This window comes from Oryctolagus cuniculus, chromosome 10 (genome assembly GCF_964237555.1).
Source record: "Oryctolagus cuniculus chromosome 10, mOryCun1.1, whole genome shotgun sequence".
In the NCBI taxonomy this organism is placed as follows: domain Eukaryota; kingdom Metazoa; phylum Chordata; class Mammalia; order Lagomorpha; family Leporidae; genus Oryctolagus; species Oryctolagus cuniculus.
The window spans coordinates 105900216-105915243 of record NC_091441.1 but is presented as its reverse complement, the minus strand read 5'-3'; the positions used below and the strand labels follow the sequence as shown (position 1 = coordinate 105915243).

At 45.9% G+C, this 15028-nt stretch overlaps 1 protein-coding gene across 13 annotated transcripts in view; it reads right to left on the bottom strand.

Moving 5' to 3' along the window:
• Positions 1 to 15028, bottom strand: part of ULK4 (unc-51 like kinase 4) — a 617184-nt gene that overhangs the window by 558959 nt on the left and 43197 nt on the right. For 11 of the 13 annotated variants that reach the window (XR_007921958.2, XM_051852640.2, XM_051852637.2 and 8 more), the window contains 4 exons: positions 11686 to 11790; positions 7799 to 7859; positions 5067 to 5248; positions 4147 to 4193 (listed from right to left, as the gene is read on the bottom strand). Coding sequence is in view for 12 of the 13 variants with exons in the window: in XM_051852640.2 (XP_051708600.2) it covers positions 4147 to 4193; positions 5067 to 5248; positions 7799 to 7859; positions 11686 to 11790 (395 nt within the window). In the remaining variant the exon portion in view is untranslated. The remainder of the gene's footprint in view (positions 1 to 4146; positions 4194 to 5066; positions 5249 to 7798; positions 7860 to 11685; positions 11791 to 15028) is intronic. The other 2 variants (XM_051852641.2, XM_051852642.2) reach the window with 1 other exon arrangement.

Sequence of the window (15028 nt, the reverse complement as noted above, 5' to 3'; positions counted from 1 at the left end):
CCCCAAGTCCACTGGGGCTGAGCTCCACCACCACAGACACCAAGGCCCAAAGGGGCACCCACTCTGGAGGCAGTGTCACTGAGAAAAACTAGAAAACTGCAGGGGGAGAAATGCCCAAGGAAGGAAATAGAAAGCCCAGAAATAAACTCTCTCATTTAGGGACAAATGATTTTCAGTAAGGACACTGATACCATTTAATGGCGAGAAGACAGTCTTCTTTCTACAATGGTATAGGTAAAGTAATAGCTGCACACAGAGAAATTGCACCCTTATCTTACAGCATATACAAATACTAGTTCAAAATGGATCCAAGATGGAAACATAAAAACTGGAACTGTAAAACTGTGGGGGATAAAACATAAGGGGAAAACCTCATCACAATAGATTTGGCAGTTGAGGTTTGTTTTTTTTGTTTGTTTGTTTTTTTTTTTTTTTTTTTTTTTGGCAGGCAGAGTGGACAGTGAGAGACAGACAGAGAGAAAGGTCTTCCTTTGCCGTTGGTTCACCCTCCAATGGCTGCCGCGCCCGGCACACGGCACTGATCCAATGGCAGGAGCCAGATGCTTCTCCTGGTCTCCCATGGGGTGCAGGGCCCAAGCATTTGGGCCATCCTCCACTGCACTCCCTGGCCACAGCAGAGAGCTGGCCTGAAAGAGGGGCAACCGGGACAGAATCCGGCACCCCGACCAGGACTGGAACCTGGTGTGCTGGCGCCGCTAGGCGGAGGATTAGCCTATTGAGCCGCAGCCCCGGCCCAGCAGTTGAGTTTTGAATATAACAAAAGCGCAGGCAACAAAGGAAAAAAGACGAGTTAAGCTTCACAAAAATTAAGTACATTCATGCATCAAACGACATCATTACAAAGCAAACAGGTAATCCACAGGGGCCAGTGCTGTGCCGTAGTGGGTAAAGCCGCCGCCTACAGTGCCAGCATCCCATATGGGTGCTTGTTCAAGTCCCGGCTGCTCCACTTCTAATCCAGCTCTCTGCTATGGCCTGGGAAAGGACAGAAGATGGCCCAAGTCCTTGGGTCCTGCACCCGAGTAGGGACCCTGGCTCCTGACTTCAGATTGGCCCAGCTCCGGCCATTGTAGCCATTTGCAGAGTGAGCCAGTGGATGGAAGACCTCTCTCTCTACATCTGTCTCTGCTGTCTAGCTCTGCTGTCTAGCTGTGCTTTCCCAATAAATAAATCCTTTAAAATAAATAAATAAAATGCAACACAAAACCAGAAGATACCACTTCACACCCATTGGGAAAGCCATCATCAAAAGTAAAAGCCAAACAGAAAAACTGGTGCTCATAGCAGGACACTTCTTTTTTTTTTTTTTTTTTTTTTTTTTTTTGGACAGGCAGAGTAGACAGTGAGAGAAAGAGACAGAGAGAAAGGTCTTCCTTTGCCGTTGGCTCACCCTCCAATGGCTGCCATGGCCTGCGCGCTGCGGCCGGCGCACCACGCTGATCCGATGGCAGGAGCCAGGAGCCAGGTGCTTTTCCTGGTCTCCCATGGGGTGCAGGGCCCAAGCACCTGGGCCATCCTCCACTGCACTCCCGGGCCACAGCAGAGAGCTGGCCTGGAAGAGGGGCAACCGGGACAGAATCCGGCGCCCCAACTGGGACTAGAACCTGGTGTGCCGGCGCCGCTGGGTGGAGGATTAGCCTAGTGAGCTGCGACGCCGGCCACCAGGACACTTCTAACAACTGCCAGGCAACGTGAGTCCAAGTGTCCACCACGAGACGGAAAGGGAAGATGTGGAATACACAACGCGCTGGATACCCAGTCTCAGCCAAGCAATGCAATCCCGGCACATGCTATGACGTGCGTGAACTTGGAAAACGGTGCGCTTAGTGAGATAAGGCAGCCACAAAGAGACAAAGCTTCTATCAATCCTTTCGTATGAGGTGCCTACAGAAAGCAAATCCAGAGACAGAGTGAAGAACAGGAATTACAAGGGTGAGGCAGGCAGGAGGGGAAGGTAAAGAGCTGCATGGGACGAAGGGACGCTCATACAGCCCTGTGAGTGCACTTCCTACCCCTGCACACTGTGAATTATCTAAAATGACCCATGTTTTGTTATTCATACTTTCAACTACACACTTAAAAATGATTCAGGACTTCATAAAGTGGTTTGTAAACACACAGACTGGCAGTGTACGCTACAGTTTTGGAAGGGCTACAATGTTTCTGAAGGGCATTTTAGCCATTTCTCCCTAGTCCCTGTCCATTTGTTCTAATTCTGTGCATTGGTCCTAAGGGGGAAAAAGCAGGCACAAAGACTTAGGCACAAAAATGTTACTCAAAATACTGTTTATTGTAACACTATCCAAAATATCACAGGGAAAATAAAATGATTAGAGACTCGAGGCATCTATATAGAAAGGTGTACTTTTATGCACTGTAAATGACATTTAAAAACGGGACATATTACAGGGCAAAGAACAGCTTAACAAATTGTATCATGTGATTCTAATTTTAATTCTTTTTAAAGGTTTATTTATTTGAAAGGCAGAGTTACACAGAGGGAGAGGCACAGAGAGGGACAGAGTGGTCATGTGCTGGGTCACTCCCGCAAATGGCCCCAACAGCCAGGGCTGGGCCAGACTGAAGCCAGGAGCCAGGAGCATCACCCCGGTCTCCCCCCGGAATATACTTGGCCATCTTCAGCTGCTTTTCCAGGCTCATTGGCAGGGAGCAGCCAGACAGGAACCAGTGCCCATATGGGGTTCCCGCATAGCAGGCAGCGGCTTAACCAGCCACAGCACAACACTGGCCCCCAATTTTGCTTTTCTATATACAGAAGGAAACTAAGAGATTTGCACACCTACTTCAAAGGCTAAGTATCCCCCAGGCTAAGTTAAGGACCCTTATCCTAAGCCACCCAGGAGGCTTAGTATGGCGGAAGTCCTGGAGGAGTTAGCATTTCAATAGTGATGCCAAAGCCGGCTCCAGGCTGAGGACTTGTCTGCTTTACTATTTGTCACCTTCCTCAAATGAAAACCGTTTTACAATTCGACTTCTAACAAAGGACAGTTTTAAGCCAGCACTTGGAAAGGACTATCCTGACACGTCAGCAGGGGGCACTCCAAGCACTGCGCATCAAAGGGCTTCACTGGTTTATTTCTTCAACAATGCTACATGCTCGGCGATAACCCACAAATCCCATCTCAGGATATTAGATTTTACTTGGAGGGAGAAACACCTACAAGATGCATAAAAATAACTACCCCCAAATGTTTGATGATCATCTAATCGTTTCTCCCATGTCTCACTGGCAGGAAAAAAATATCACAGGATTGCAATTCATAAACTTCTTTCCCCTCCATTTCTGCCTAAAAATCCTAAGAGATAAGAAAGCTCAATAATAACAATGTCCACAAGCCCAACTTATGTGAGCACCTACTGAACACCAGGCACTGCTACAAGGTATTGTACCCACTTATCTCATTGACAGTTTCATTACCAAACCATCTATGAAATAGCTGCACTGTGTCCATCTTCCCCCAACAAACAGGCTCAGCGCTTAAAGTGGTTTGCCCAAGGGGGCAGATCAGCAACCTACACCCAGGTCTGTCTAAACCATAAACCTCTGTCATCTCCCAGTCCCCACGAAGTGAAGACTCGGGATAGTAATAATCGTAATAATAATAATCATCTTTTGCCTCAGTCTCATTGACAACCATAGCCCAGGGCTTTCCGACACCTTATCTAACATGCCTCTTACCCTGGCATGCTGCTTCCATAAAAAGTGTATAAACATTATCCTCTCAGGCTACGAGTAGCAGCCTAGGTAAACCAGGCACTACATGAGGGAAAAATTCAGGTGGAAAAAAGCAAACTCTTAACCAGTTTAAGTTCAACATACACGGAGATCAGAGTTCACGGACTTAATAATGAATATTCAAGAGTATTAATTAATAAGGTCTCCAAAAACAAACAGCTTAGCGAATCCCAGAATTGTATTCATAATATTAGAGCAATTTTGACTTCTTTTTCAATGTACAGTTGGGATGCCTAAAGTCAGTGTCAATCATTACTTCAAAATAATCTGTCAAGATTATTTAGGACTAGGCTTTTGAAATGTACGCTTCTTGCAATCACTTAGTAAAGCCACAAAGAATAATTTTTTAAAATACAAATGTTACTTACATGTCCCAGTTCGGAGCTATTCGCAAATGCTGGATGAGCAATTGGAACTAGAATACAAAATTAAAAGGAACACCTAAGCCAGGAAACAGGGCACAAAGTGACAGCTATAGTAAAACATCAACTGAAATGTAAAGCAAGCACCAAGGAGGTAATTACTTACAAACGTGCAGAAGTACTGAGTCAATGAGTAGGATAAAAACTAAGCACAGGACTGTGTTTCTCCTCTAACTTTATATGCCCCAAATACCCACACGCCCCCAGCCCACCCAACAGACACACACCAAATGCCAATAAAAGGAACCGTAATGCTATCCTGTAAACCAATGAATGTAAAATATGTTCAAGGTAGGTCCCCATGAGGGCCCCCAGTGGGAAACACTTCCCAATCCACTCTAGCTCCTTGCTGAGCAGGAATGCAAGAGCTCTGATGGACTCCCAGGGGCTCCCCAATGAACCAAGACAGTTCAAGAAGTGACATGCCCAGGAGGAAGTGGGAGGAAAAGGGAGGAAAAAAAAAAAAAAGAAAAACTCAGAGATGCCGTGTTTCCCTTCAGTGCCTCATCAGAAACCTTGGCGTTCGCCAGGATTCACTCAGTAAAGGCCCCCAGTCCTGTGTGGGGAGTTCACTCCAACCACAGGTCAAAAGGTTTCCCTTACGACTTCAGATATGAAGCACATTTCGCCACCATGCCGAGTTAACAAAGGTCCAAAACAATCACCATCTATTCAAACGTACTGGGACCTGAGGATTAAACAGGGTAATTTTCACGAGCCTATAAGCTTGATAAATGCCTCTTTGTTCATTGCACTGAAATCGAATTAACATTGAAGCATCTGTTTTCAGCTCTGTGGGGATACACAAGCTAGGCGCCAAAGGCACATTGCGGGACTCGAAAGGGCTTTGCTTCTGAACCACCTACCAGCGGGGAATGGAGGAGCCTGCTGGCCACCTCCTTGTGACCGGCCACGACACACAAGTAGCAGAGGAGATTCAGTTTGGCCCGGGATGCCCCAGTGCTCTTCTCCGCCGAGTCAATCTGGGAGCAGAGTTGTTGCAAAAACTCACTCCAATCTTGGTCTCTCAGGGACAGTAACTTCTCCACTGCACAGGAGAGAAAACAGTCAAAGTGCACACGAAGTATGAAAGGACTCATGCAAGCATTGCATGAGAAATAAACTCAAAGAAATTTTTTAAAGATTTATTTATTTGAGAGGCAGAGTTACACACAGATAAAGAGGTCCTCCACCCTCTGGTACACTCCCCAATGGCTCCAACAGCTGGAGCTGGGCTTATCCAAAGCCACGAGTTTCCTCCAGGTCTCCCACATGGGTGGCAGGTGCCCAAGCACTTGGGCCATCCTCCACTGCTTTCCCAGGTCCATCAGCAGGGAGCTGGATTGGAAGCGAAGCAGCCAGGACTTGAACCGGCACCCATATGGGATACTGGCACTGCAGGCAGAGGCTTAACCAACCGCACCACAGCACCGGCCCCTCAACACAGAATTTGGATCACTGAGGTGAAAACAAAGCCAACAGGAACACTTTACAGCGTGGAAAGCAAAGATGACGCCAGCTTCACATGTCCTTCTGTAGCGCTCAGCCCTCCCCACCCAGAGTTTTTAACTACTTCAACGGAAAGCTACACTTAAGGGAAGGCAGATGGCTAAGGAGGACTGACCTGTAATGTAGAATATGATGTTTCCTCAGACAGTGGGGGAGGGGGTTGATTTTTTAAAAGCTTCGTTTCATGGAAAAAAATTTCAGACCTGTGCATATACTGGGTCCCACACAGCTCATGGAAAATATGTATCATGAGAAAGCTAGCCAAGGGCAAGAGGCTGGGCTAGCGGTTCAAGAGCTGGTTGGGATGCCTGAGCTCCACATTTGAGTGCCTGGGTTCAATTCCAGCTCCCTGCTAATATGCACCCTGGAGACAGCAGGTGATGGCTCAAGTGGTTGGGTCCCTGTCGGGCTCAGAGATGTCAGCCGGGTTCCCAGCTTCTGACTGCATCCAGCCTGGCCATAACCCGACTGTGGCAGGTATCTGGGGCGTGAACTCACAGACGAGAGCTGTCCCTGCTGCGTCTCTCGGCCTCTCAGAAAACATGCATGGATTTCAGAATGTTTTATATCAACATTTTCCCTTAATTCTATTTTCTGTGATCTTTTTGAAGTACCCTCGCAGAAGGTACTTCAATAAATAAAACCGTGTTGGGAAAAAAAAAAATAGCCTTTGTATAATTAAGTCAATCCAGCCCCAAAATACTGGAAGAAATCACAAAGTCTATGGTTGTTTAAAAGTTCTACTGAAGTGAGGTCAACCAGGTTAATGTGCTAACTGCCATCACCTGGAATTCCTTTCAAATCCCTATAGAATTATGTGAAAGCCGTGAAACAAAATACCATCTAAAATTCATCTTTTTGATGCTAATCTCTACCTTTACAGAAAATAAGTTGTTTTTTAAAAGTTTTTTTAAATTTATTTATTTGACAGGTAGAGTTACAGACAGTGAGAACAAGAGACAGAGAAAGGTCTTCTGTCCGCTGGTTCACTCCCCAGATGGCCACAACACCCGGGGCTGCACCAATCCGAAGCCGGGAGCTTCTACCGGGTCTCCCACGTGGGTGCAGAGGCCCAAGCATTTGAGCCATCTTCCACTGCTTTCCCAGGCCACAGCACAGAGCTGGATGGGAAGAGGAGCCCATACGGGATGCTGGTACCAGAGGCGGAGGATTAACCTACTGCGCCACAGCGCCGGCCCCTATACAAAATAAGCTGTGAAAGTAGTTTTCTAAAACAGTAGAAATAAACTGAAGGAATAGTATTTCCAGATCATTCACTAGGTTTTCATAAATAATGATTCTATTCAGCACTGAAGGCTATTGATTCTATTTTGCTTCACTTTGGTTCAAAAACATCCTTTCTTACAGTTCCTTTTTGGCTTTCGTCACGGATTAACGTGGCCCATACACACCACTGGTGGGGCCAATGAAATCTGAATCTATTTTATTTTGAATCTAAAAACAATCAGATTCTGTTCTAATCATAATGAAGAATCTTCTCCAAAAGTAACTTAATTGTTTAAAACAGAACTTGTCAAACAAAATAAACCAATTGAAGGTGTATAAAAATTGCTGATGTTCCCCTAACTATGACTTCCATCAGCTGTCAGAAAAATGCAGTAGTCATCTGTTAACCACCTCCATCCTAACACGACCCCCATAGAAGTGAAGAATCCCAGCTCAGTTCTCAACTGCCCAGGTTCCTCCAGTGGAATCGCAGGAAAGCAAACTGGGCACTGCAGCCCCTGGTCCTGTGCGCTCACTAGGGGACCGAGAGTGACGAAAATTCAGCTGCGCTAAAGGGGACGAGCAAGAGACGGTCACCTGCTCCCTGAACCAGAAAGCTTTACAAAAGCAACTTCCCCACCCATAGCAGGACAGTGCAGCCGACCCTGAGCTGAGCAATCTCAAGGGCTGGCACCAAACCGTGACAGATGGCTTAGAGCCGACACGACACGGCGTCAAGAATAAAGCCAACTGGCAAGGAAACAGGAATTGAGTTATTAATACACAAATACTCCATTTGCAAATACATTTCCTGATGTATATACATACAGTCTGCACGTTGATAAGCACTTCGTGAACCTACCTGAATGTGCCGGTAGATGCAGTATTTTTGGATCAAATTTAATGGGCGGTTGTTTCATTATCTGTGGATAAAACAAATTTAAATTTTTGAGATGTCTGTTGAGACACAACTGTCAGCTGTATCATATTAAAATGAAGTCAAAGCAGAAGTCGGTAACTGTTATTGTCACCAACATAATACAACAGAGCTCTTTCAGACTAAAATACAAATGTAGACAATTTGTTAAAATCATTCCGACTGGGACCAGTGCTGTGGCACAACAGCTAAAGCCACCACCTGGCATTCTGGCATCCCCTATGGGTGCCAGTTAGAGTCCCGGCTGCCCCACTTCTGATCCAGCTCCCTGCTCCTGCTAATGCACCTGGGAAAACAGCAGAAGACAGCCCAAGTGCTTGGGTCCCTGAGTCCATGGGGTAGATCTGGATAAAGTTCCTGACTCCTCGTTTCAGCCTGGTGCAGACCTGGGCACTGCATTCATTCAGGGGGTGAACCAGTGGATGGACCATCTCTCCTCTCACCCCTCCCCCTCTTGCTCCCTGTCCCTCCTTCTCTTTCCTTCTTTCTCTGTAACTCTTTCAAATCAATACATATATAAATTCAAGAAAAAAAAAAAGGAAAAGATGCACCGAATCTTAGGTTATCCTTTAGTCAACTTACATGTAGGTGAGACATGAAGTCATTCAGTAAATATTTAGTGGGTACCTGTCAGAGTGAGACACTTTATTACGTGCTAAGGGAGCTACAAAGGTACTTATGACCTAGCCCTCTTGTCAGAGAGCCAATATTGTGGTTGGAAAGATGAGACAAACATGTGCTAAATTAGGAACCACACAACATTTCAGCAACAATTCAAAATACTCAAATTACAGACAAAACATTATAGACCAAATACATATGTAATTATATAATTATAGACAGAACATCACACTGAGAATTTTTTTTTTAAATAATAACTTAGAGGACAAAGCAAGCACTTCAGGCTGATGTGGTCAGGACAGGGTTTAAAGCGGAGGCAGAGAGAGGGTTCAGGTCTTCAAGGATGGTGAGGACTCCATGGCTGTAGGGTTTAGGGAAGAAACCATTCCAGGAACAGCTAAGTGCACGATTTGCTTGAAGGAAGTGAAGGAATGATGCGACTGGATCCATGATTCTGTAACAGCAATTCATCCTGAGAGATTACATTAAAATATCCAGGGCTGGCACTGTGGCGCAGTAAGTTAATTCTCCGCCTGCAGCACCGGCATCCCATATGGACGCTGGTTCTAGTCCTGGCTGCTCCACTTCCAATCTAGCTCTCTGCTATGGCCTGGGAAATCAACAGAAAATGGCCCAGGTGCTTGGGCCCCTGCACCCACGTGGGCGATCAGGAAGAAGCAGCTGGCTCCCAGCTTCGGATCAGTGTAGCCCCAGCCATTGCAACCATTTCCGGAGTGAACCAACGGAAAGAAGACCTTTCTGTGTCTGTGTCTAACTCTACCTCTCAAATAAGTAAACCAAAAATCTTCAAAAAAAAAAAAAAATCCAAGCATTTCTATGTCTAACTTCTCCAAATCCTCTCTAGGTGGCAGTTTAGCATCCTTTACTAGGGGGCCAGCACTGTGGCACAGCAGGTGAAAGCCCCGGCCTGCAGTGCCAGCATCCCATAAGAGCACTGGTTCCAGTCCTGGCTGCTCTACTTGCAATCCAGCTCCCTGGTAATGTGCCTGCCTGGGAAAGCAGCAGAAGATAGCCCAAGTGTTTAGACCCCTGCACCCATGTGGGAGACCTGGAAGAAGCTCCTGGCTTCAGATCAGCTTAGCTCCAGCTGTTGTGGCCATTGAGGGAGTGACTCAAAGGATAGAAGACCTGTCTCTAGGTAACCATCTTTCAAATAACCAAAATAAATCTTTAAAAGAGAGAGAGAGGTCCTTTATTGGCAGTACTCATCATCTCATCCTAATCTCATCATCTCAACTTCTCTCTCATTTTCATCAGGAGAAACCCTTATACAAACTCAAAGTGAGCGACTTTCTAGGAAATCCCCAACTAATTACTCTTCAAAAAATATCCAAAGACAAGCAAAGATTGAGAAATTTTTATGAGGTCACCGACAAGGGACACGTGCAGGAGGGTAGGAGGCAGAACAAACATGAACCTCGGGACAGCAAGAGTATCAGAGGCACACCTGGAAAATAATCAAACAATTCTGGCAGTTTAGTTAACAGCACCACCTCCATGCTAATTCCTGGGGATCCGCTAACTGTCCTGCGGTCCTGAACGACACAGAATTAGAAGCTGGGTGAAATGCACGCATCGGAACTGTTACTGTTTTTGAAACGATTCTGAGTCGAAAATTAGTCCAACATAAGATTTACAAAAATTCTTGGGGCAAGCACGTGGCCAGTGGTTGAGAAACCTGCGCCCCCGCACTGGTGTGCTCTGGCTCAGCCCCTGGCTCTGCCCCCGACTCCAGCTTCCTGCTCATGTGCACGCTGGGAGGCAGCAGTCACGGCTCCAATAGTTGGGTTACTGTCCCTACATGGCAGAGTCACAGACCTTGGCCAGACCCAACCCTGACTGTGATGGACATCTGAGGAGTCAACCAGCAGACCAGCAGATGAGAACTCTCTCAGTCTCTATCTCCCTCTGTCTCTCCCTTGTCTCCCTGCCTCTCATTTTGTTTTTTGTAAATTCCACTAAGATTTTCCAGAGAATAGTAAGTATAGTTATTAGAGGAAATTAAGTTATTAAGATACGGTATGGCCAGCACCACGGCTCACTAAGCTAATCTTCTGCCTGCGGTGCCAGTACCCCAGGTTCTAGTCCCGGTCGGGGTGCCGGATTCTGTCCCGGTTGCCCCTCTTCCAGGCCAGCTCTCTGCTGTGGCCTGGGAGTGCAGTGGAGGATGGCGCAAGTCCTTGGGCCCTGCACCCACATGGGAGACCTGAAGGAAGCACCTGGCTCCTGGCTTCGGATTGGCGCAGTGCGCCAGCCACAGCAGCCATTTGGGGGGTGAACCAATGGAAGGAAGACCTTTCTCTGTCTCTCTTACTCTGCCTGTCGAAAAAAAAAAAAAAAAAGGTATGGTCTAAGAAAATCCACTGGAAAAACACCCTGTTACCCACAGAATCTAGTTTAATAAGTAACTCTACCAAATATCTAAACTCAGAAAAAGAATTAGCTCTACTGGGAAGAAAAAAACTGCTAAATCTGTATGAAATGGTATCAAAAAAATTAACATGCACCTGAGAACATACCTGGTTTAAACAGTAATATATTCCTCAATGAAATTAGAGTAAGCAGTCATGAATTAAAATTAAAGACACCATTTTTTTTTAAATGAAGAAAATTACGAGGTGGTGGAATGAGAATGTGTTGGGAGCTGGAAATCAACAGAAAACAGGCGGTGAGAAACTGTTTTGTCAAGGATAGAGTACTCACTATCCCTTAGGAAAAGAGTGTCACATCCCACAAGATGTGAAGCAACAAACCTGACTGCCCAAGCTCCCACGGTCTTGCCTCTGCCTCCATATCATCTCAACCACCTGTGACATCACAGGGTCTGCCCTGGGACCTGCCCACTGCACCCCGGCCCGCGAGCCAGGCTCGCTGAAGACTTTGTCTCATCTGTCAGTGGCTAGAGCATTTGCAGGTTCACAAAGTACCTGTGGAGTAAGGAAGGGACAGAGAACTGGTACTGCGGTTTGGAAATTAGCCTTCAAGTTGGTCTCGAAGTCAGAAGCCAGCCCTCGGCCCACGCAGAGTGAAGCAGAGGCAGAGAGAAGGCTCGGCGGAGCAGCGAAGAGGAAGGGAGGGCGAGAGATGGGTGCAGGCAGGATGGGAGTGGAAATGCAGCCAGGCCGCCCGCAAGGGTGCAGAAGCAGACAAGGAGACGAACAGGGATCAACCTTGGGGTTGTCGATGATCGGGGTGACGAGCAGATCCGAGTCGGTGTAGATGAGCTCCCGCATCTGGGATTCCAGGTCCTGCTGACTCAGGTGGCCGCCGGCGACCTGAAACGAGGACAACACATGGGCTTTGCTTCCGCGAGCAGGGAAGAGCTTGGAAGGACGGAGCTCCTAAGACGCTCCACCAAAGGGTCACACCTCTCAAGGCTTTGCTCGCTGTTCGGAACATGTTCAGTCCCACTGGATCTGTACCGGAATCCTAAGATCCTGCCATTGTACGTGTCCCTAGTCCTACCCACGGAAAGAAACCAAAGCTCCCGGACGGCAGTGAGCCAAGTGTTCCGTCTGCCACCGAGGCCACTTAGAACCCAGGAAACAGATCTCTGTTGTGTGATGGTCTGGTCTGTGATGAGGCTGATTGGTTTTTCAATTACCACCAGGCCTTTTTCCTGTCGTTCAAAGAACACTAATCAATGTATTTGTGCGTGACACAAGATTCAATAGGAAGTTAACATGGTAATCAAAAAAATTCTCTGTGAAATACTGATCTGCTATGTGAAAATTAAATACCTAAATGCGTATATTTATTAAGCCTAATGAGAGCAGATACTTAATATAACCAGATGTTCACCGTCAGTTATTCCTTTGAGATGTTCCTTTGTTCTCTACTTAAGCAGAACTTTTATTCCCAATGCTACACCTTATTATCTCACATCAGAAAAAAAGGGGATGGCGTGAGGATTGACGCATTAAGAACTTCAGTTGAAACAATGAGAGAACAGAAAACTGAACTGGTAAAGACTAAGAAAAATAAATTATCTGAAATTGAAGCAGAGAGGGGCATGGATGAAGGCACACAGGGGTTAGTTCATCAAGCTTCTAGAAACAAGACTGTCCTGTGCAATCCTCACTAAAGAACCCAGAGGACACAAGAAGAACAAGCAAGGGGGAAGCTTGCTTTAGAGAAAAAAGGACTTTCAATACAAAAAGACCAGGGTGGAGTTACTTTGTCACTTGTCGATTACCCTCACAAGAAACTTACAGGGACAAAGGCTTTACTTCTTCCTCAACCACAAAGATCAGTGACCTTTCAGGACTGTGCAGTCAATACTGAGTATTCACAACATTATCTGGTGGGGCTCAAGAGAAGACAGCTGTTCTTTTCGAAGTTCTTTAACAACCGCCCCCCCCCCACACACACACACAAAACCAGGCCATTTGGGTATTTATGACATCATTCACAGGCCACACCAAATTACCAACTTAAAAATTAGCCTACTACAGACTTGTTGACTGTCTGATTCCCACCTGCAGTTGCCTTGGCAGGCCCAGACCAGAAGATTCTGCTGGCCCGAAGGGCCCGTGGGCTGGAGGTGGCCTGCCCCGGAGGACAGTGCTGTGCACTAGGTCAGGGCACAAGTCAGGAGCTGGGCACAGGGCTGGGAACCCCTGCTGACCTCACGCTACCAGGACTTCCAGCAAATTCCATCAGTCCATGTATTTAAATAAGACACCAATATGTCAAAAAAGGTGGCCAAATTATCTTTATTAGAGATGATATAATTAAATATCCAAAATGCCAAAATTCACCAACTGGTAAATTATTGGAAATCGTAAGAATTAGAAAGGTGGACCAGTCAGAAAATTTGTTTACAACAAATAATTTCCTGTGGGTAAAATGAACACATGCACAACTCATAACAATTTACTTTCCTGTTCACAACAGTGAAAAGTCAATCACATTTTAAAATAACTTTTCAATTTTATACCAATCTTCTATTTCACATGTAACCGAAAGATTAACAGTGTCATTTTATTATAACCAAGTGATATAAATTTCAATGTAGAAGTAAGCTTCATTTGGTCCAAATAGTAAAACATTTTGCTTCAAAGGACACCATTAAGAAAGTAAAAGGACAACCCATAGAGCAGAAAAAATGTTTACAAACCACAAAGAACTCCTACTCAGTCAGGGAAAGATAAATTCAAACATGACCAAAGATTCTCCAAAGATGATAGACAAACTGCCAATAAGCACGTGAGAAGATACTCAAGATGACAGGAATTCAAGTGGATGCAAACCACAAAGCACAATGACAGAATTTCACACCTACTTGGAAAGTTACCATCAAAATGACAGACACCACAGCACTGTTCACAGTAGCCAAAAAGTAGAAGCAATTTAAGTGTCCATCAACAGATGAACAGCCCAACTATGGAATATTCTACCAAGATTATTAAGCCTTAAAAAGGAATGAAATTCTGGCAACATGCTACAACATGAAAGAACTTTTAAGGCATTACGCTAAGGGGAGTAAGTCAGGCACAAAAGGACACATACTGTATGATTCCACTGGGCCAGGGACCTAGAACAAGCACACTTGTGAAGGCAGAAAGTGCAACAGTGGCTGCCAGGAGGTGTGGGGAATGGGGAAAGGAGAATTGCTACTTGGGATGAGGACAAAGTGCCAGAGATGGAGGGGGCAGACTTGCGCAACACCGCCAACGTACTTCCTGTATCACTTAGAAATGGTTCAAGCGGCAAATCTGATGTCATGTCTATGTTCCCACAACTAAGAGAAGAACATTAAACATGGGCGATGAGGTATCATGAAATGTGAACCCTCACACACTGCTGATGGAATGTACAACAGTGCAGCACCTTTGGAAAACCACATGGCCTCCAAGTTAGACCAAGAGGTAACACTTGTCCCAGCAACGCCGCTGCTAGGTATGCACCCCAGAGACATGAAAACACGCCCACATAAAGCTAAGTACACTAATGCTCACGGCAGCATTTTCACTGCAGCCCCGGGTGAAAGCAGCCTCCGTGTCCATCAACTGATGAATGGGGAAAAGGCTGTGATATACTCAACAGAAGGTCATTTGGCAACAAACAGGAATCTAGCACTGACTCGTGTTCCAACTTGGATGAATCTTGAAAAACACTACATGAAGCAGACAAAGTGAAAGGCCACACGTTGTAGGATTCCACTTATAGGAAACTTGCTGAAAGACTTAAGTAGATGAGTGGTTGCGTAGGGTAACAGTGGGGAAGAAACGGGAGGAAGTGAGGGGCTGACAGCCTATAGGAACAGGAATTCTTTACAAGATAACTGAAGAGTTCTAAACTTGAATGCAGTGATGGTTGCACAACTCTGCCCGTGCTCAAGGCCCTGCAGTGTACACACTACCTGAGTAAATTATACGGTGTGTCAATCATAGCTCAATAAAGTTGCTAGCCGATAAAACAACTATGAAGCCATTACACGGGATGTCTCTCACAGCACTTACTGGACAAGAAGCACTAATGATCAGGAAGAGGATCTCCCCTACATCTTGC